Here is a 20,441-nt window from a genome sequence, read left to right on the forward strand (position 1 = left end):
GCCATACTGCATTAAACATGTCCTTGTTCTCATTGTTTCGGGGGTGGACTTGATTGATTTTGATTAGGTGTCATTAAGAATTAGGGTTTGGCTCACGCCTGTAATCCTAGGTATTCAGGAGGCCGAGATCTGAGGATTGCCTTTCAAAGCCAGCCGGGCACCAAGTCTGTGAGACTTATCTCCAATTAACCATCAGAAAACCAAAAGTAGAGCTGTGGCTCAAGGGCAGAGCATTAGCCTGGAGCTGAAGAGCTCAAGGACAGAGCCCAGGCCCAGTGTTCAAGCTCCATGATCTACTGGGAAAAAAAAAAAAAAAGAATTGGGATTCTAGGGCGAGGAGAGTAGCCTAGTGGTAGCATGCTCACCTAGCATGCACAAAGCTCTGGGTTGGAACCCTGGTTCCATGTACACAGAAAAAGCCAGAAGTGGTGCTGTGGCTCAAGTGGCAGAGTACTAGCCTTGAACAAAAAAGTGTCCAAGGACAGTGCCCATACCCTGAATTCAAGCCCTAGGACTGACGAAAAGAAAAGAAAAAAAAATAGATTTAGGGTTCTAGATCCAGACCAACTACCATTGCCTGCCTGCTGTGTGACCCTGGGGAAGTTACTTGCCTTCTCTGTGCTTCCCAGTTGATTCAGTTGTAGATGCGTGTCTTTACTTTAAAAAATTGAATGTTGGGGTGCCGGGAGTTTGGCCTACTGGTAGAGTGCTTGCCTAGTATGCACGAAGACCCGGGTTCGATTCCTCGGTACCACATACCTAGAAAAAAAGCCGTAAGTGGTGCTGAGGCTCAAGTGGTAGAGCTCTAGCCTTGAGAAAGTCAAGGACTGTGCTCAGTCCCTGCGCTCAAGTCCAGGACTGGCAAAAAAACAAAACAAAAAATTGAATGTTGGGATGGAATGTAGCTCCGTGGCAAAGCGCCTGCCTGGCAAGTGCAACGTCCTGGGTTTGATCCCCAGTACCCCCCCCCAAAAAAAAGGATATTTCATTATCATGGATTTCAGCATTGATTTCTATTGTTTGAAATAGCACTTTAAAATATTAAGTCTGAGAGCCAGGCATGAGGGTGCATGCCAGGAGGAGGTGGTAGGATGATCCTGGACCAAGGCCAGCGGCTAGGATAGATGGGGAGGGACAGGAGCCAAACCTGGAAAAAAAAAACAAAACCTAAAAAGCCAAAGGGCCAGCCTTGGGGCGTAAAGGGCTGAGCAAGCCTTGGACGAGCCCTTGATTTCATCCCCTGCCTGCTCTGCCAGCAAACCCCAAAACAGGAGAGAACAGACTCCTCCCCTCTTGACCCAGGCCTCCCATAGGCCGGTGGGCCCGTGGGCCTGACCTCTGACCTCCAACTTCAGAGCCTAGCAGGGCAGGGAAGGCTGAGATGCCAGGGAGCCCGAGCACTGCCAGGCTGGAAGGGAGAGAAAGGCTGTTTGCAGTGTTCTCCCTAGCAGCTCAATTAGCATGCGAAGAGTCGTAAATTGAAGCAATCCTGCTGTTTTAGAAGAACTTAATATGGTTTTTTTTAAGATAGGGTGAAAGGCAGAAATTGCAGGAAATTATACACTGCAGAAGCTGCTCGAGCCTCTCGGGAACGGCATCTCACCCCAGCCTCAGAGCCTCCCATCTCCAGAGCCCCCAGCCTCAGAGCCCCCAGTCCCAGAGCCCCAAGCTCAGAGCTCCCCCAAGCTCAGAGCTCCCCCCCAGCTTTGAAGCCTCCCAGCCCCAGAGTCCCCAGCCTTAGAGCCCCCAGCCTCAGAGCCACCCCTAGCCTCAGAGCCCCCCAGCCCCAGAGAGTCCTTAGCCCCAGAAACCGCTTAGCCCCAGGGAGCTCCCCTGAGGATGTTGCTGCAGAAGCCAAGCCTGACCTGAACCCTTAGAGACCTCCACTCTGGCTTCCTTACCCTGCTCCTTGCTGTGCCTCGTTCCTCACCCTTCCTTGGCTTTCCACTCAATCAAGGGGGTGAACTATCTATTACCCACATTGGGGGCTTGTTCAGATGTCTAGTTTTGTGTGTGTGCCTGTCCTGGGGCTTGAACTCAGGACCTAGGAGCATTTTTGCTTGATTACAGTCCCAGCAGCTCTGTGCTTAACCGCCACCAGCAGGGAAAGAGGGAGGCCTTGCCTTGGCATGTTTTTCTTCTCTAGCTTTCAGAGCCAGTCCCCTTTCCTTCCTTCCTTCCTTCCTTCCTTCCTTCCTTCCTTCCTTCTTTCCTTCCTTCCTTCCCTCCTTCCCTTTCCCCTCCCTCCCTCTCTCCTTCCTTCCTTCTTTCCATTTCTTCTTCCTTTCTTTTTCTTTCTCTTTTTTGGTGGTCATGGGGCTTGAACTCAGGGCCTAGGCTTTGTTCCTGAGCTTTTGTGCTCAAGGCTAGCACCCTACCACGTTGAGCCACAGCTCCATTTCTGGGTTTCTGGTGGTTAATTGGAGCTAATAGTCTCAGGGCCTGAGCACTGTCCCTGAATTTTTGCTCAAGGCTAGTGCTCCATCACTTGAGCCACAACTCCTTTTCTGTCTTTTGAGTGGCTAACTGGAGATAAGAGTCTCATGGATTTTCCTGCCTGAGCTGGCTTCAAACTATGAACCTCGGATCTTAGGCTCCTGGGTAGTTAGCATGACAGTCACCATTGGCCGGCTTTTTTAATTTGAGTTGGCTGGCACAGAGGCCCTTCTAAGTGGATTTCACACTTCCCAGCATCTTCAACCGAGGCTATAGAACATAATTAAACTTGTCTTGATGATGTGTGGTCATCATCTACAATCTCAGCTCATCCACCTTTGAAGTCTGATTGGTTCCTGGCCCTCCTCCTAGCTATGGCGACCTGGGGTTTGAACTCAGGGCCTTCAACTCACTCAGTATGCTTGCTTATCGGGTGTTGTACCACTGCTGGGTCAAGGCCTTTTAAACCAAGCAGTCTGGGGTCCAGTATCAGTAGCACTTTGAGAATCAGAGACAGGCTAGCAGATGGGTCACTCAAGAGGAAGGTTGCTGGGCGCTGGTAAGTTGCACCTGTAATCCTAGCTGCTCAGGTGGCTGAATTCTGAGAATCAAGGTTCAAAGCCAACCCAGGCAGGAAAATCCATGAGACTCTTATCTCCAGTTAGCCACTCAAAAGACAGAAAAGGAGTTGTGGCTCAAGTGATGGAGCACTAGCCTTGAGCAAAAATTCAGGGACAGTGCTCAGGCCCTGAGTGCAGGCCTAGGACAGACACAAAAAACTGGGGTGGGGGGTGCAGCCCAGAGGACAGTCTGAGCATGCAGAACTCTTCCAGCCCCTCCGCCCACACCCCCAAGCATGAGGCTGGCTTTTTATGACAGCAGCCTGCAGGTAGCTGGGGGTCACTTAAGCGTCCTTTGGGGCACAGGGGACCTGTACACCCCACATGGACTCAAGGAGGCAGACCTGGGCAAAAGCTTGCTATGTGAAAAAAGGAACTAAAAGGATCTTGGATGTGGTTGTATTGTGGCTTGGTGCTTGCTTGACCATGGAAAGGCCCTGAATTCCAATCCCAGCACTGTCAAAATAGTAACAATAAGTAAATAAATAGTAATAATAAATAAAAAGCTAAGCACTCCGTTCCACCTCTGTCCTCTGGAAAATGGGAGAAGTGGCATGTCACTCACATGTCAGTTGAAGTATGAAGGCTGGAGGTTCTGAGTAGTGTCTCCTGGATACTCACTAAGCCACCCCCGTCTTTTCTTTTGTGGGTTATGGGTGGAACTCAAGGTCTGGGCACTCTCCTTGAGCTCTTTTGCTCAAGGCTACTGTGTCACCACTTTGAACCACAGCACCACTTCAGGTTTTTAGGTAGTTAATTGGAGATTCATAGACTTTCCTTCTCCATTGGCTTTGAATTGTGATGCTCAGATCCCCATCTCCTGAGGAGCTGGGATTACAGGCATGAGCCACCAGCACCCTTGTCTCCTTCCTAAAGTCCCAGGGTCTTCTGGGGGCTCCAGGATCTAGGAGCTTACTGGGTTTTCTCCTCGTGGGTAGATTAGAGCCAGGCACTCCCTGTTCTCCTAGCCCCTGCAGTAGGGACTACTGTCCTGGAGTTCCCAGGACTCAGTCCCTCCCTTCCAACACAAGCCCCAGAATCTTAGAACTGAGTATTTCCAAAATAACTAGCAAAAAGCAGGACTGGAGGGCTGGGAGCATAGCCTAGTGGTAAAGTGCTCACCTAGCATGCATGAAAACCTGGGTCGATTCCTCAGTACCACATATCCAGAAAAAGTCAGAAGTGGCGCTGTGGCTCAAGTGGCAGAATGGTAGCCTTAAGCAAGAAAGCCAAGTAAGGATGAGGCCTCAGTTTCTAATTCCAGTACTGCAAAACAACAAACAAAAAACCCGGATGGCATCTGGGGAGATGCAGTTTGCTCTGTCCCTCTCCGCCGAGGCAGAGGGGCTGAAGGGGCCAGCAGGTTTGTTGAATGGCGAGTGACTACAAGGAAGGATGCTGGGCATTTGTGATTGTGTCTGTACTTGTGGGAAGGCCTGTCCGGAATCAAGGGGGACAGAGACAAACCCCACACAATTTGGGAGAGAGCAGCGTGTGACTAACACACATACACACTGGCCTGGTTCAGCCTTGTGCTTTCATTATAGCCTCACCAGCCCGTGAGGTAGGCACTGCCATTGCCTCAGCTTTACAGATAAGGACCCTGAGCACAGAGTGGGGGAATAACTCGCCCTTATGCTACCACAGCACCGCTGTGCAGGCTACGTGCCGTCAGGTGGCCTCTCCCTCTCTTTTTGTTCCCCAACACATAACTCTCCAGAGAGAAAAGGGGCAGTGGAAGGAGCAGCCTGGGGAGCTGTCTGGGCCCCACTCTGCAGGAGGAGCCTGCGCCCAGGGCTGTCAGGCTGTCCTTGTCACCAGGGTGCAGTGGTAGCTTTCGCTGGGGGCTGAGCCCAGGGTGCTCATAGCTCCAGCAGGCTGAGGGGCTGCACCCTATAAGAAACACATCTGAGGACGGAGCCAGCTCTGCTCAAGTCCTGACGCCTGCCCAGGGGCTTCCAGGGGCAAAGTGGTCAAGGAAATAAGCCGGGTCGCTGTCTTCCAGCGTGGGAGTGAGCCAGGACCCAGGCCCACAGTCGCGTGGAATGGCCCTGTGCTGCCATGGCCCTCTGAGCTGCCAGGATGATGGCAACACACTTCTCCATCTCCCACCCCACTGGGGGCTTGGGCTCCTAGGACCTGCCCCTCCCCCCACCCCTGCCTCAGCCCTGTGTGCCAACTTCTCCTGCCTGACCCGCCCTCCCTCCTCCAGGACGTGGTCACCATGCAGTTCTGTGCCAACAAGCTGGACAAGAAAGACTTCTTCGGGAAGTCTGACCCCTTCCTGGTGTTCTACCGCAGCAACGAGGACGGCACGTGAGTCTCCCTCGCACCCCTGCCCCAACAACCCCCCCCCCACCACAATGCAGTGCAACCACGCACATTCCCGCTTGGGGCCAGAATGAGTGGCCAGACCTGGGTTTGGCCCCCTCTGCTTCGCAGAGCCGTCGTCCTAGCATACAGATGGGGTCTGTGCTGGCGGTGCCTTCCAGAGGATCTCAGTGTGCTGGGTGCTAAGTACTCAGCGGTACTGGCTGCAGGGTATACCATAGGGGGAGGAGGTGAATGGAAGTAAAAGCTGTCAGACTCCTCTGATAGCCTGCTCATTTTCTTTTCTTTCCTTTTTTCTCCCCGCCCCCTCTTTTTCTGTTGGACATGGAGCTTGAATTCTGGCCTGGGAGCTGTGTCTGAGCTCTTCAGCTCAAGGATACTGCTCTACCACTTGAGCCACAGCACCACTTCCTATTTTCTGGTGGTTAATTGGCGATCAGAGTCTCTCAGACTTTAGTGCCCAGGCTGGCTTTGAACCACGATCCTCAGACCTCAGCCTCTTAGGTGATAGGATTACAGGCATGAACCACCAGCACCCAGCTTGCTCATTTGCCATACAAGTCTGCCTCCATTTCCCTGGAGCATCTGAGATGAGGTTGCCCCGCACTGCATGCTGGCTCCCACCACTCTGCCATGGCGCATTCAGAACCCCAGTCTCTGCTGCCCCTGCCTCCTCCTCTTCTCCCCATGCCAGCCTGCTTGTTGGGAGACCCCAGGAAGCTTATGCCCTCTCAGAGCCTGTCTTCTCAGCCGTAAAATGTAGACGGTAGATACAGGGGCCTTGGGGAGGTAGCTAGGATTTTGCAGGAAGAAGAGACAGGGCGAGGAAGGTTCCATGGAGAAGCTGCTGGAAGGGTGCTGGGAAGATAATAGGTCCACAGGGCTGGGAGGGGGAAGTGAGTGCAAAGAGCAGGGTGGGGGGGCCAGGACAGGACCCTGGAAATGCTGAATGTGTATGCATGTGTGTGAGCAGGTGCGTGTGTGTGCACCTATCTGTGAGCGTTTATGTTGTGTGAGAACATGTCCGTGTGTGTGTGTGTGTGTGTGTGTGTGTGTGTGTGTGTGTGTGTGTGTGTGCTGGGAAGGGAGCAGCAGGGAGGAGATGAGTTTCAGTTCCAGGAAAAACTGATTTTCAAACCTCAACTACAAAGGAGGAAATGAGGTGCAGACATTTGCATGACAAAAGAATTCTTTGTCTCAGGAGACTCCAGCGGGGCTTCTTTAAATAATTCCCATGGACTTGGACTTGGGCTGCAGGAGGCCACAGACCCCCGCATCTGAAGCAGAGCTGATGGGGGGGGGGTACAGGGCAGGGCCTGGGCTGAGGGGGAGGGGGAGTGGAGGGGGAGGCTCATGGCTGCAAGGTGAGCGGTGAGTGGAAAGGGGTGGGAACAGGGCAGGAAGAAGTATGATGATGGGTCGTGATGGGGGGGCGGGGGGGGATGAGAGGTCGCAGCACCTCCCTGTAGCAGAGCTGGGGGCCTGGGTTGCTGGTCTCCCAGGCCCAGGGAGTTTATTTGGAGGTAAGCTGGTGGCTGCTGTCTTGGGCCTCACCCCCTACCACCACTGTAGACACAGAGACTGTTGTGGGGTGCAATCAGGATGGACTGAGGTGCCATTAGAACTCAGGCAGCAGGCATGGTAGGGCATGCCTGTAACCCCAGCACTTGGGAGGGAGAGGTAAGGGCCAGCCTGGGCTACATATTGAGGCCCTGGCTTAAAAACAAACATGAAAAACAGATAAAAGGGTCCCCACCCCCAAAACAAACAGCCTGGCAGATTAGGGATGGCTCTTATCCATACTGTCTGTACACAGAGAAGGAAGTAGCTTTCCTGTGGGGACTGTGACCGTCCACGCATCAAAATGGATTGACTTGTTTGGTGGGCTGACCACAGGGACGGCAGAGGGCAGGGAGGTCCTGGAGGGCCTGTCCACAGCAGGTGCAGCCAGGGAGGCAGAGGCTTGGGGATGAGGTGATGAACAAGGGTTTAGACAAAAGGCAGCAGCACAAACCCCACTGCAGAGGCCAAGGAGCGAGGAAGGAGAAGGCCAGGTCAAGAGGGCCAGAGCGCAGTTTTCAAGGGATGGAGAGCCTGAGGATTTTCCCCCCACCTCCTCAAAGGCCTGAGTGACAGCTCAGCATGGCTTCTGCGTAGTGTGATCTTCCCTCCCCCCACTCTGTCACTCTTCCTTGTCACCAGCCTCTGCCACCCCTGCCTAGCCGTGGGCACCCGCTCCCTGGCCCCCCCATACCCACTCACCCCACCACGGGTATGCAGTGAGATCCCTCTCCTATGCACAGCTCTATTCCTGTGGGTGGGTGAGGAGCGGGGGAGAGAGGAGAAGCCACAGTGACAGGAATGACATTTTGACTTGCAAATTGCCAGAGAAGACATGGCACAGGCTGTGTAGGCACGGGTGGGGCCAGGCTCTTTAGGAGTGACCTTTCCAACCTGGTGTGTCTGCTGGGGGTAGAGCTGGCAAAGCTCGCCTCCCCACCGCTGTCCACGGGGCAGGCCATTTCCAGGACAGGCGCTGGACATGGCGTGGTGACTGGGCAGGACTCTGGGATGGGGCCCAGCCACATTACTGCTGCACCTCTAATTTGCTAAGCAGGCTGGCAGAGTGGCACTGAGAAGCTGAAGAGGTCTGATCAGGAGGTCATCTAAGGGAGGACTTTAACATTCTCAACTGTAGTCATTGGTTCTTTAAAAAAACAAAAGGATGGAATGCATTTTAAATGTCACACTTCATTCTTAGCACTAGGAATAGGTAGGTGATCAAGCAGGATAACACCAGACAGTGCAGTGGTGCTGTGGCAAAAAGTGGTAGAATACTATCCTTGAGCAGGGATAGCGCCCACCCTGGGTTCAAGCCCCATAACTGACCAAAAAACCAAACCAAAACAAAAGGCTGGGCACCACTGGCTCCCATCTGTAATCCTAGCTACTCAGGAGGCTGACATCTGAGGACTGTGGTTCAAAGCCAGCCAGGGCACAAAAGTTCATGAGACTCTCATCTCCAGTTAACCACTAGAAACCCAGAAGTGGTGCTGTGGCTCAAATGGTAAAGCAGTAGCCTTGAGCTGAGGAGCTCAGGGACAGTGCTCAGGCCCAGAGTTCAAGCACCATGACCGACCAAAAAAAAGAAAAAGAAGGAAAACTAAAACAAATCATGGGGGGTTTATAGGTCAGTGGGGAGTGAGGGGTTTGAGGTCACATCGAGCCAGCTTCAGAGCAAGGCCTAGAACCCAGGTCCCAGCCACTTAGGCAGGACTTGCTGTTCCAGTGTGGTCCCCATCCTCTCTCCCCTTCCCCAGGTTCACCATTTGCCACAAGACGGAGGTCATGAAGAACACCTTGAACCCGGTCTGGCAAACCTTCTCCATCCCTGTGAGAGCCCTCTGCAACGGGGACTATGACCGGTGAGATGTGCCCGCATTGCTGCAGCCATGCCCAACAGCGGCGGGGGGAGGGGGGAGACTGGGGAACCCCAGCCAGCGTGCCTGCCTCCTCATTACCTCCCCACTCGGCTTCTCCTCTGCCCTCCCTGTGCACTGACCCCCTCCGTGGGGCACAGAGATGCCTAGACTCCTGAGTAGCTAGGATTACAGGCGTGTGCCATTGGTACCCGGCCTCTCACTTGGCTTTTTGGCTCAGGACTACCACTCTACCAGTTGTGCCACACCTCTGGGCTTTTTTGGTAGGTAAATGGAAATAATCAGACTTTCCTGCCCAGGCTGGCTTTGATCCTCAGATCTCAGCCTCCTGAGTAACTTAGGATTACAGGTGTGAGCCACTAGCACCTGGCTGAAGTCCGGCATTGTGTCCATGCATCCTTGAGCCTCTTCCATGGCTGGCAGGGAGCCTCAGGAATGGAGGTGTGGCCTTTACCCTTCCTCCAGTCTCCTAGAGTTTCACTCCATGTAGTGTTGGGTGGGGGGAGAGGGACAGCCAAGCATCCACTGATCACATAGACAAATCATTACCCATGCAGGAAGGCAGCGGTGGGGGCCATAGCACGGGGGGAGCTGGGGAACCTCCAAGAACCTCAGGGTTCCCGGTGATGGATGCAGCCAGGTGAGCCCAGGGCCTGGAAGAAGCTAGGCCGCTGCCAGCCACCTTCACAGGAAGCCTGAGACATCTTCAGACAGCCTGGAGCTGTTCACAGTAGCTGCACTTGATGGAGGGCGTGGTGATGGATGGGTTCTCCAGATGGTTGCTCAGTACTGCTATGTGCCTCTGAGCTACTAGGCGTCCAAGGGCAGGGAACTGTGTTTCCTTCTGTCTTCAGGGAGCCTCTGCTGTGACCACCAAGAGCTCAAACATGTACATGCATTTCATTTCTTCCTACTAGTAGTAGTAATGTTTACAGAATTGCTCTACCACTTGAACCATGTCCCACCCCTGCCTTTTTGTTGTATATTTTGGAGATGGAGTCCAGCACAGTTTGCTGCCTTAGGCTGGCCTCTAACTGGGACCCTCTAGATCTCAGGCTTCTGAAAGGCTAGGATTACAGGTATGAGCCACCGGCACATACACATCTCCTCTAAATAGCTATAAGGTATACAAAATTAGATGAGGTAGGAAGATAGTGGGGTCTAACAGAGGCTGCCGCAAGCTGGAAGGTAGAGAGGGTCATGGAGAGGCCGATTGGATGGACAGGGGGAAGAGAGAGGGGGTCGGAGGCAGGGGGCAGGAGGTAGCCAGGTACAGTCTTCTAGATAGAAGGAATTGGAGATCCTGGGACAGCTGCTCTGCGCAAGGCAGGGCCCAGCTAGCCCCCACAACCCTGTGTCCCTAGAGAAGGAATCCCAGAGGCCTCAGACCTCCCCCCCTCATCTTGGGACAGGGAAAGGCAGGGAGCAGGGCCTGAGGGCTGGCTTACTTTTGGGCCACTAGAAGGCAAGTAAGTGTTGGATGCAGGGGCTACCCAGGGATGAGGAGAGTAAAGCCAGGCTTCCAGTCCCATCTCTCAGCCCAGCCCAGCCCAGCCTCTCTCCCTCCAGAGACCAGCAGCTTACCCAGTCCCCTTCTCTGTGGCTGGGAACAAATTGACTGTGACATGGCTGACAGCTATATTCGTCCCAGACTAGTCTTGTCAGCTGTGTTCACCCCAGGCCAGGCTTGTCACCTGGTGTTGCCGTGGCCCCAGCAGCCTCTTGGGAGGTGCTGCATCAGAGGCTTTCAGGGCAGGAGCCTTGGGGAGGGAATCGGGGCCAAGACCCCTGCAGGAGCCTTACAGAGGGCCTCCGAGGTGCCGTGTTCAGAGGTCAGGGGCAGATAGGAGCTGTGGTCCCAAAGCTGCTTAAGCAGATCCAAAGTTCAGCCAGGTTCAAACCCCAGGGCTCCAGTCTGTAGAGAAGCACAGAGCTCAGACCTCACCTGGAGACGACTCCAAAACTTTCCAGACTGTCATCTGACCAATTAAATCAGGCCCTCTGGCTGTGGCGTTGAAAACTGATTTGTGGCTGGCATGTCTCCCATGGCTTCTAAGCCTGTTACTGTCACCTGTCATCACCTGCAGAGCTGGTGGATGAGGAGAGTTCCCCCTCCCCCGCCCCCACTGGGGTCTGCAGAGCTAGGGGCTCTGGAGAAGGACCTGGAGGCAGTGGTCCAGGCCATGGCTTGTGGCCTAGGCTATGGCTTAGAGGCAGAGACTAGATCTTGACCTGTCTCACACATCACCCACTGTGAGACCGTGGGCACGACTCTGGGGGCCTTTTGGGCTCAGTGCCACCATCTGAAAATGAGGATACCGAAGCCATTATTTTCACTGTATGACACACACGTCCCAGTTTCTGGCTGATACCTGGGCCAAATAGCCACGGCCTATTAGAATCCAGCAATCATAGACCCCAGGTATCCAATTGGAGTCTCTAGACTTAAGTAGATGTCATGATAATTATTCTTTCAACCAAGGGCCTGTCAAGGTGCGGGTGGCTGATTTCTATAATCCCAACTACTCAGGAGTCTGAGACCTGAGAGCATGGTTTGAAGGCAGCCAGGGAAGGAAAGTCCACGAGACTCTTATCTGCAATGAATCACAGAAAAAGCTGCAAGTGGAGCTGTGATTCAAGTGGTAGCGTGGTAGCCTTGAGCAAAAAGAAACCCAGGGACAGTGGCCAGGCCCAGAGATCAAGCCCCAGGACCTGCAAAACAAACAAAATGAGGGCTGTGGCTCCGGGAGATTGAGTGACAGGTACAGGTCCCATACCTAGGGCTTCTCTTCCAAGCCTAGAGCCATCAAAAAGACATGTTGGCCTCTTTCCACTCTTCCAGTTTCCAGCCTACCTTAGGGATTTACAAGTGTGTGTGTGTGTGTGTGTGTGTGTGTGTGTGTGTGTGTGTGCATGTGCGTGCATACACTTGCTCATGTGTTTTCTATTGATAATCATTCAGCACTGAGGCTGAGTTTTTGTATATTTGACAAGAATTTAAAAATTCCTTAAATAGTGAACTTGCACATCTCTGATATATTTGCAATCTTCCTGGCATTCCTCTGTTCAGGAACTTTCTACCTCATGCTGTGAATCCATATCCTGCTCTCACTCCCCCCACCCCCGCCATGTGCCTCATCTGAAGGAAAATAGCGCCTCCTTCTGGCGCACCACAGAACCCCATGACCAAGGCCTGGCAGGCTGGAGAAGATAAGCCGCCATGCTTGAGATCTGTGAGCTAATTAAAGCTGCCTGACTCACCCCGCTTGGAGCTAGAGGCTGGACACCCCTGCTTACCAATCCTCTTCCCAGACCCTGGCAGCTCCCATGCCCCTAGGCATCCCTCAGGGCAGAGCAGCCAGCACCAAGGGTTAACCTGCAACCTTCTCCCTCCTTCCTCCCACCTCTGGACCACTAGCTGTTGCCATGGGAACGTAGCTAAAAATAAAATTGGTTCTCAAAGCCCAGCCCCAAGCATAGGAGTCAAAACAAACTAATTAAAGCAGCCAGGCTCAAATGTGAAGATAATTACACCCTCACTCAGGAGCCAGTCTTGGGATGGGAAATCACAGCAAGCTATTGGGGAGTCAGGGACCCTGGGCTCTTCCTTGACATGGAGGCCTAGGGCTGCCTCCTCCAGGTTCTACCAGGCAGTCTTATCACCAGAGAAGGAGCCATCCTGCTTAGGCCTGAGATCTGGCCATGGCCCCATCATCAGGGCTCCCCTCGTGTGAGCTCTTGCCCCCTGGGCTAAAGCTCCCTCCGGAGTGGCCAAGAGGAGAGGTAAAGCCACATCCTGGAAATGTGGGGAAGTCCCTTCCCAGCTCTGGAGCCACCTCTGTCCCTAAAGTCTTTGCTAGACCACAAAGGACCACAAAGACTGAGAGGCTGGTGGGAGGCTGGCGTCCTTTTTGGTCCAGGAGCTGGGGAGGCCCTATCCTCAGTCCCCCCTGGGGCAGGGCAGACCCAGCCCACCAAAGTCTCTGTCTTCCAGGACCATCAAGGTGGAAGTGTACGACTGGGATCGAGATGGCAGGTAAGCTGCTGACAGGTGAGGGGCGAAGGTGCGTGGGGAGGGGAGCCCAGCGGGCTGAGGGGGTGGCATTCCCCTGGCCTCCTTTCCCCAGTAGCTGCCCAGTGATGGGGCTAGTGCCCACGACGCCTGTGTGTGGTAGAATTGGGGCTTTGGGGAAGTATGTTACAAATACCAGCAGCTACTGAGCATCCAGGCCACATTCTGTGCCTGCATGGGTGAGGCCTGGGCCTGGTCTGGTAGTTCCGTGGTCTGTTAGGGAGCCTGCTTGCAGGACAGAGCTGGGGCAGAGGGTGGGGAGCAGGGGACGGAGTTGATGGGCATGATGGACTACAGCACCAGGGGCCACAGGGCTGCCCGATCCAGCCCCCTGAAGTGCCCAAGAGACCACGGCCTTTCCTTCCCGCAGACCTAGTTCCTAGCAGGACAAGAGCAGGTCATGTGACGCTCCAGGCCAGGACCCTCACTGGCTTCCACTTTCCTGCCGAGCCAGAGCCAAGTGGACCTTGGCGACCTTTCCCTGCTGTGCTGGCCAAACGGACCACTTAGGGACACCAACGCCCTGCAGTCACAACCACTCCCTGAAAGGCTGTGGTGTGGGCACAGGTGGCTGTCTCTTCTCAAATCAAGGACTCTTTGCACGTGGCTCTAAGTCAGGTCAAGTTCATCCTGCTAGAAACCCCCAGTTCAGACAGGTTCTGGCCATTAGCTCCTTCCCCTCCCCATCCTTTCCCTTCCCTTCCTTCCCTTCACCTCCCCTCTGCTCATGGTCCCTTCTTCTTCCCTCTTCTCCCCACCACTCCACTTCCAGATAAGTCAGCTCCACACTTCCACCCGGGATATGCCTCATCTTACCCTGCCATCCACCTTACTTTTCCTTTACCTAGAATATTTTCTTCTGTGGCACCAGGGGACAGCCACCAGGTCTCCTGCCCTCAAGTTGCCACTGGAAATAGGAGGAGGTCAGAATACAGGGTGGGTTGGGTACTGGTGGCTCAGGCCTGAAATCCTAGGAAGTTTTTGCTGTTTGTTTTTTGTTGGTGGTGGGACTTGAACTCTGGGACTGGGCATTGTCCCTGAGCTCTTCAGCTCAAGGCTACCACCCTATCCCTTGAGCCACAGGGCCACTTCTGGTTTTCTGGTGGTTAATTGTCGATAAGAGCTCCATGGACTTTAGTGCCTGGTCTGGCTTTGAACCAGGATCCTCAGGTCTCCTGAGTAGCTAGGATTACAGGTGTTGCTACTGCACCCAGCAACTCCTGAGGTTTGAGATGTGAGGATTGTGGTTCAAAGCCAGCCCTGAGCTGGCTGCCCATCACTTATCTCCAACTAACCAGCAAAAAGCTGGAAGTGGAGATGTGATTCAAGTAGTAGAGTGCCAGCCTTGAACAAGAAAAGCCTAACAAGAACACAAAATCCTGAGTTCAAGCCCTCGTACCAGCGCAAGGTTCAAGGACACTGTGGGGCTGCAGTTGATTCCCCCCTCCCACCTCTAACCAGGTCCAGTGTATTAACTCCTGTGTTCTAGCACTGAATAATGAAATCAACAGGGTATCCACGAGGCCAATAGGAGGTCTGTTTTGTACAAGTTTTTACTGAACTAAACAAGCACACACAAAAATGGACACTGCAGGAAACATCTCCAGCTGCATGGCCCGCATAGAGATACAGCTAATGGTCTCTGTAGTGAAGCAGACCTATACTCCCAGCTGCTTAGGAGGTGGAGACAAGTGACCAGCCCAAACAAAAAAGCATGAAATCCTATCTGATAAAACAAACTCAGAGGCAAAGGACAGCAGGCATGGCTCTAGTGGTTTCTAGATGCACAAGATGTTCTGAATTCAAACCCCAGCATTGCCAAAGGCACAAAACAAGACAAGCAGTGGAGGGGTGGGAGTGGAGGGAGCATGCTGTAGGCCCTGGTTTTGATCTCTAGCTCCAAAGTCATTAAGAAGAGCAATTTGGATAGCAGGAAGAGGCTGAGACAGGAGAGTCACTTGAGCCTAGGGGGCAAAGGTCAGCCTGGCAATAGCAAGTACAACACCTATCATCAAAAACAAAACAAAAACAAAGTTTAAGTGTTTCCACTTAAAGCCTGTGCTCAGGCTTGACCTTGAATTCAGGCCTGGGTGCTACCCTTTGGCAAAGCTCAAGGATACCGCTCTACCATTTGAACCATGGCTCCACTTGCAGCTTTCTTTGGTGTTTAATTTGTGATAAGAGTCTCAGACCTTCCTGTCCAGATTGTCTTTGAACCTTGATCTTCAGATCTCAGCTTCTGAGTAGCTAGGATTACAGGCATGAGCCATCAGCACCCAGCTAGAAAAGCTTTAACAGGGTGTGGGGGGGGGGTAGTTCAATATACAGAAGGGCAATGGGTGTTTTAATCCCTAAACCCATTGCTTGAATTTGACCATTTTTGGAGTTTTGTCTTGCCCATGTCTTTTACCCCTGTGATTTACATTGAATTATGCCATTTCACCTCTTACATTCTTACCTCTAACACTGGAATGTGTAAAAAGTAAGAGCATTTTTCTACCTAAGTACAAATGCCACCATCAACCCCGATAATTGAGTATGTTTTCCTGACCACCATCCAGTGTCCAGCGCTCATCCCGCAGTCACCCTAGGTTCCACTGTGCTTCTTCAATGCCTTTCACTGCTGGCCCGGTAGAAGTGAACCACCCTCTTCGCTGGGTGACTGTTGGACGTCTTGTTCCATGAGTGACACAGGGCGGGAGGCTACTGCGCGAGAGCCCAGGCAGAGTTAGGAGCCAGAGAAGGGGCCCAGAGGCTGGGCTGGGCAGAAACTCTGCAGCCTGGACCCCTGGCTCAGCAGCCATCTTCCCTTGCAGCCACGACTTTATCGGGGAGTTCACCACCAGCTACCGGGAGCTGGCGCGCGGGCAGAGCCAGTTCAACATCTATGAGGTAAGGCCAGTCCCTGGACTTGGTGGTGGCTCTCATGGTAAGTGGCTCTGGGTCATTTTGGTGAGGACTGTAGTGACGTTTGTGCCAGCCAGGCTTTGTGCTTTCTTGTGGGTCTTGTCATCCCACTCTATAGCCCAGGAGGCCTAGACGCAGAGAAGGGTGAGCGTTTACCCAACCTCAGGGTTCTGGAAGTATGGAGGTAAGAAAACCTGTATGACTCCAAAGAATAAGCAACAGTGCCCCCTACAGAGCACTTCCCATAAGAGGGTGGGATAGGGCAGGGAGGGAGAGAGGGAGGGAGGAAGGAAGGAAGGAAGGAAGGAAGGAAGGAAGGAAGGAAGGAAAGAAGGAGGGAAGGAAGGAAGGAAGGAAGTCGATCCTGAGTTAGAAGTAGCAGTGTAGACACGGGCTACTGAAATCACTGCTTTTTCCAGAAGAGTCAGGAGAACAGAAACTGGTGGGGGGGGGTGTCTTAAAAATGATGTGTCAGAGCACATTTGTCCTCAAAGGACATTTCTGACTTGGGGCCCTTATTTCCTACTGGGGTGCCCTCCCTACCTTGAGGAAGAGGAAACATACCTCCAGTGAAGACTCTGTCCTAAGTTTTTGAGACCCTATCTCAAAGAATCAAGCTGGGCATAGTGGCTCATTTCTGTCACCCAGCTTATGCAGGAGGCATGGATTAGAAACACCACTCTAGAGAAGAAAGAAACAGAAGACCTTCTCTGAAAAATAAGCAAAAAGGCTCAAGTAGTAAAACAGTTGCCTGGCAAGTGTAAAGACCTGAGGGGGGCGCGGAAGCCGGGTCCTGAGCCTGCCGTCAGCCCCAGGGCCTGACTCCTGCCTGGAAGAGCTAGCGGCATGCATCGGCTGAGGATCCATGGCACAACACCGCCCTCCCTCTGCCAGCTGGAGCCCCGAGCACACTCCACGCTAGGCGAGGAGCCCCTGGCATCTCCTGCACCTCCAGACTCTGCCCCTACCTTCTCAGTTTCCTCACATCTGTTCCTTTCATCTCAGCCAGCTACCGCCATCCTCGCCTCCCTCTCCCTCTCTCCGGGGCCTTCACACCACCGCCCCCACAGCAGCCCACAAGGGACCAAAGAGCTCAGCGTGTGGCCCACAGGCCTGGCTTTGAAGCCTGCTGGGCCATCTGGATTGCACATGTCTCCTCTGTAGCGTGGCTGCTGGACCTTCATGACCAGCGGGCAGACGCACCAGTGGAAATCCCCCCCCCCCCATGGTGAACCACACAGGGGACAAGGAAAGATCTCCACAGATGTGTGATCTGGCCTGAGGCTCACTGCCTTAGGGGGTGACAGGGTGAAGGACAGCCCCTGTTCCAGCCCCAACCTGGAGCCAACTAGGCTTATCAGTGATACATGGTACATGTCGCCAGACCCCCCCCCACACCATCCTCAGCTGCCAGGCCCCTGCCATGTGCCCACCTCTTACCTCCTACCCCAGCCCACCCTTCATTCCTGCTACCCAACTTTCTCTGACCTCTAGTGGTGAGGGGCTGTGCTCCTCCAGCAAGCCCCCCCCCCCCACCTCCATCCCAGACTATGCCAGGGCTCTGTGACAGTTGCCTGTTTGTAATAGTGCCCACTTCCAAAGCCTGTGAGATACTCAGGGATAGGGACCATGCCTCACTTGCTGCAGTGTCCCCAGAGCCCCTGGGAGCTCACACCTGCCAGGAGAAGGGGGGATGGGGTGGAGGGGGAGCTTAGTGGAGTAGAGCACTTCCTAGGATGGCCCCTAGGGGGCACTGCAACACTGTGCCGCTTCACCCATCCGCTAGCACTGGAGGGATGGGGAGTCCTCCTCAGCAAGCAGGGTCCCCCTGACCCCCCAAGGCCCAGGGTATCAGGTCACCCCTTCTCAGAGCCATTCTTGCCAGAGCTGAATAGCAGAGGGCTCATTGGAGTCTCTCCAGCTTTGTCCTAGGGCTCTCGCAGACTGTCACTAGAAACACCTGCAAGGGGGGGGGTGCAAATAGCCCTGGTGGAGAGCACTAAGCTTGGCCGCCGCCGAGTCTTTTTTTTTCCAGTCCTGGGGCTTGAACTCAGGGCCTGGGCACTGTCTTTGGACACTTTTTGCTCAAGGCTAGCATTCTGCCACTTGAGCCACAACATCACTTCCAGCATTTTCTGTATCTGTGGTTCCAGGGAATTGAACCCAGGGCTTCATGCACGCTAGGCGAGCATGCTACCACTAGGCCATGCTCCTGGCCTCCCCCCACCCCGCCCGAGGCTTTAGGAAGCAGCTACTACAATAGCTATTAGCTGTCAGCAAGTCTGATCTGAAAGTGAGAACAGCAAGGGAGGTGTGTGTGTGTGTGTGTGTGTGTGTGTGTGTGTGTGTGTGTGTGTCCTGGGATTTGAACAAGGTGCCTTGTGCTTGCTCTTTGCTCCAGGCAGGTGCTCTATCATTTCAGCAACAGCTCTGTTCCCAGCTTTTTGCTGGTTAACTAGAGATAAAAGTCTCCTGAACTATTCTGCCCTGGCTGGCTTTAAGCATTGATCCTCAGATCTCAGCCTCCTGAGTAGCTAGGATGACAGGAATGAGCTAGGAGTAGGGTGGCAAATTCTGAAAGGAGTTGTCCCAAGGAAAGGAAGGGGAGGTGGCACTGGCAGGAGAAAGGGGGCACTTGAGGAAGGAAGGCACAGCTGGGCCAGCCCAGGAGACAGGCACAGGCAGGGCTGCTTTGCGACATCCAGTCTTCTTGGCTTGGCAGAGCAGAGGGCGTGTTGGGGGAGCATGAGAAAGAACTTTAAATAAACAGTCCTGGGGTGTTTGATCGTGGGACACTGGGTTAATCGGGGACCCTGGTTGTGTAACTGAATGCCAGTCTCCCACAAGGCCTCCTGAAGCCCTGTGCTCCCCCCTCCACTCCCACCCCTGCCCTGGCTCCTGTGGTCTTCGCTCCCCACACTCGAGGGGTGGGGTGGGGTGGGGCAGGCAGGGCCACATCTGGGCACTAGTAGATGCCCTGAGCATCTGGGCTGGGGGGCAGGGGAAAGTAACTGGCTTTTCCTACAGGTGATCAACCCAAAGAAGAAAATGAAAAAAAAGAAGTATGTGAACTCTGGAACTGTACGTAGCTGCCTCAGCTCTATGGGGCGGGGGAGGGGGAGGGCGCACGGGACTGGGGGGAGGGGGGATTGGGCTCTGAGCTAGGCTGGTGTCAGGGAGCCAGGGCATGTATGGGGTCTGATCTGGGAGGATGGGTAGGGATGCTGGAGGTGGCCTGCATGTGAATACGTCCATGCATACACACACACCTGGCAAGTGGAGAAGTTAAAAAAAAAATAGGGATGAGAAATAGAGCCAAAAATTAAGAATATCAGGACCCAAGTTGGGCGTGGTGGCTCACGCCTGTAATCCTAGCTACTCAGGAGGCTGAGATCTGAGGATCGCAGTTCAAAGCTAGCCCGGGCACTAAAGACCATGAGACTCTTATCTCCAATATACCACTAGAAGGGCCGGGAGTTTGGCCTGGTGGTAGAGTGCCTGCCTAGTATGCACAAAGACTCAGGTTCGAATCCTTGGTACCCACATACACAGAAAAAGCCAGAAATGGTGCTGTGGCTCAAGTGGCACAGTGCTAGCCTTGAGGAAAAAGCCCAAGAACAGTGTTTAGGCCCTGAGTTCAAGCCCCAGGATTTGCAAAAAAAAAAAAAAAAGAATAACCCCTAGAAAACCGGAAGAAGCACTGTGGCTCAAGAGGTAGGGTAGTAGCCTTGAGCTGAAGAGCTCAGGGACAGCACCCAGACCCAGAGTTCAAGCCTCACGGCCGACAAAAAGAAAAAGGAAAAAAGAAATAATACCAGGAGCCAAGCATATTGGCTCACACATGGAATCCTAGCTACCCAGTAAGCTGAGATCAGGAGGATCACAGTCCAAGGCCAACCCAAGCAAAAACACTCACAAGACCCAGACTGAACCAATAGCTGGGTTTGGTGGCCTGCCCGGGCTGGTCTCATCCAGCCCTCCGAGCCTAGAGATGAAGAAACTCCAGCTCAACGAGGGGCCGTGGCTCCTTTTGTGACTTATATGAGTTAGAGATGGGGCAACCCCACGTCTTTCGGTCGATCTTTATTCCCAGCCAAGCAGTGTGATAGATGCCTATAATTCCAGCCAAAGCTGCCAAGGCACAGAAAGCAAATACTTCTGCTTAAGACAGGAGTTCTGGGTGGCCCACTATCTCCAGGGACAGGACAGGCTGCTCATGAGGGTCCCAGACCTGAGACCAGAGAGCTGGAAGCCCACAAGGAAAAGTGGGGCAGGCTAGTGTGCGGTGTGTCTAGGTCTGTATTGCCAGGTGCACAGCCATGCAGCTTATTGATGTCAGGTTAGTCTGGGGCAGGAAAACCCCCTGGCCCTTCACATCCAGGTAATATGGGCACTCAGCAAGTGGCCTGGACACACTGGTGTGGTATGGAGTGGGGGAGACCCTGCTTTCTGCTCCCCCTGACTGGGCCCTCTGTGGTTCTCCAGGTCACGCTGCTGTCCTTTGCTGTGGAGTCCGAGTGCACCTTCCTGGACTACATCAAAGGAGGGTGAGGAAGGCATGCCCCTTCCCTCCCACCCCCACATCCTTGGCCCAAGTGGGGAGGGCGGTGAGACCCCACACCAGATGGGGCCCCA

At 53.7% G+C, this 20,441-nt stretch overlaps 1 protein-coding gene across 4 annotated transcripts in view; it reads left to right on the forward strand.

Moving 5' to 3' along the window:
* Cpne5 (copine 5) overlaps positions 1–20,441 on the forward strand; it is a 69,177-nt gene that overhangs the window by 39,905 nt on the left and 8,831 nt on the right. For all 4 annotated transcript variants that reach the window (XM_090355773.1, XM_090355774.1, XM_090355772.1 and 1 more), the window contains 6 exons: positions 5,269–5,372; positions 8,708–8,812; positions 12,822–12,863; positions 15,716–15,791; positions 18,834–18,887; positions 20,292–20,353. In XM_090355773.1, the coding sequence (XP_090211899.1) occupies positions 5,269–5,372; positions 8,708–8,812; positions 12,822–12,863; positions 15,716–15,791; positions 18,834–18,887; positions 20,292–20,353 (443 nt within the window). The remainder of the gene's footprint in view (positions 1–5,268; positions 5,373–8,707; positions 8,813–12,821; positions 12,864–15,715; positions 15,792–18,833; positions 18,888–20,291; positions 20,354–20,441) is intronic.

The sequence above is a fragment of the Megascapheus bottae genome, chromosome 22 (genome assembly GCF_031878675.1).
Source record: "Megascapheus bottae isolate mThoBot1 chromosome 22, mThoBot2.hap1, whole genome shotgun sequence".
Taxonomy (NCBI): Eukaryota; Metazoa; Chordata; class Mammalia; order Rodentia; family Geomyidae; genus Megascapheus; species Megascapheus bottae.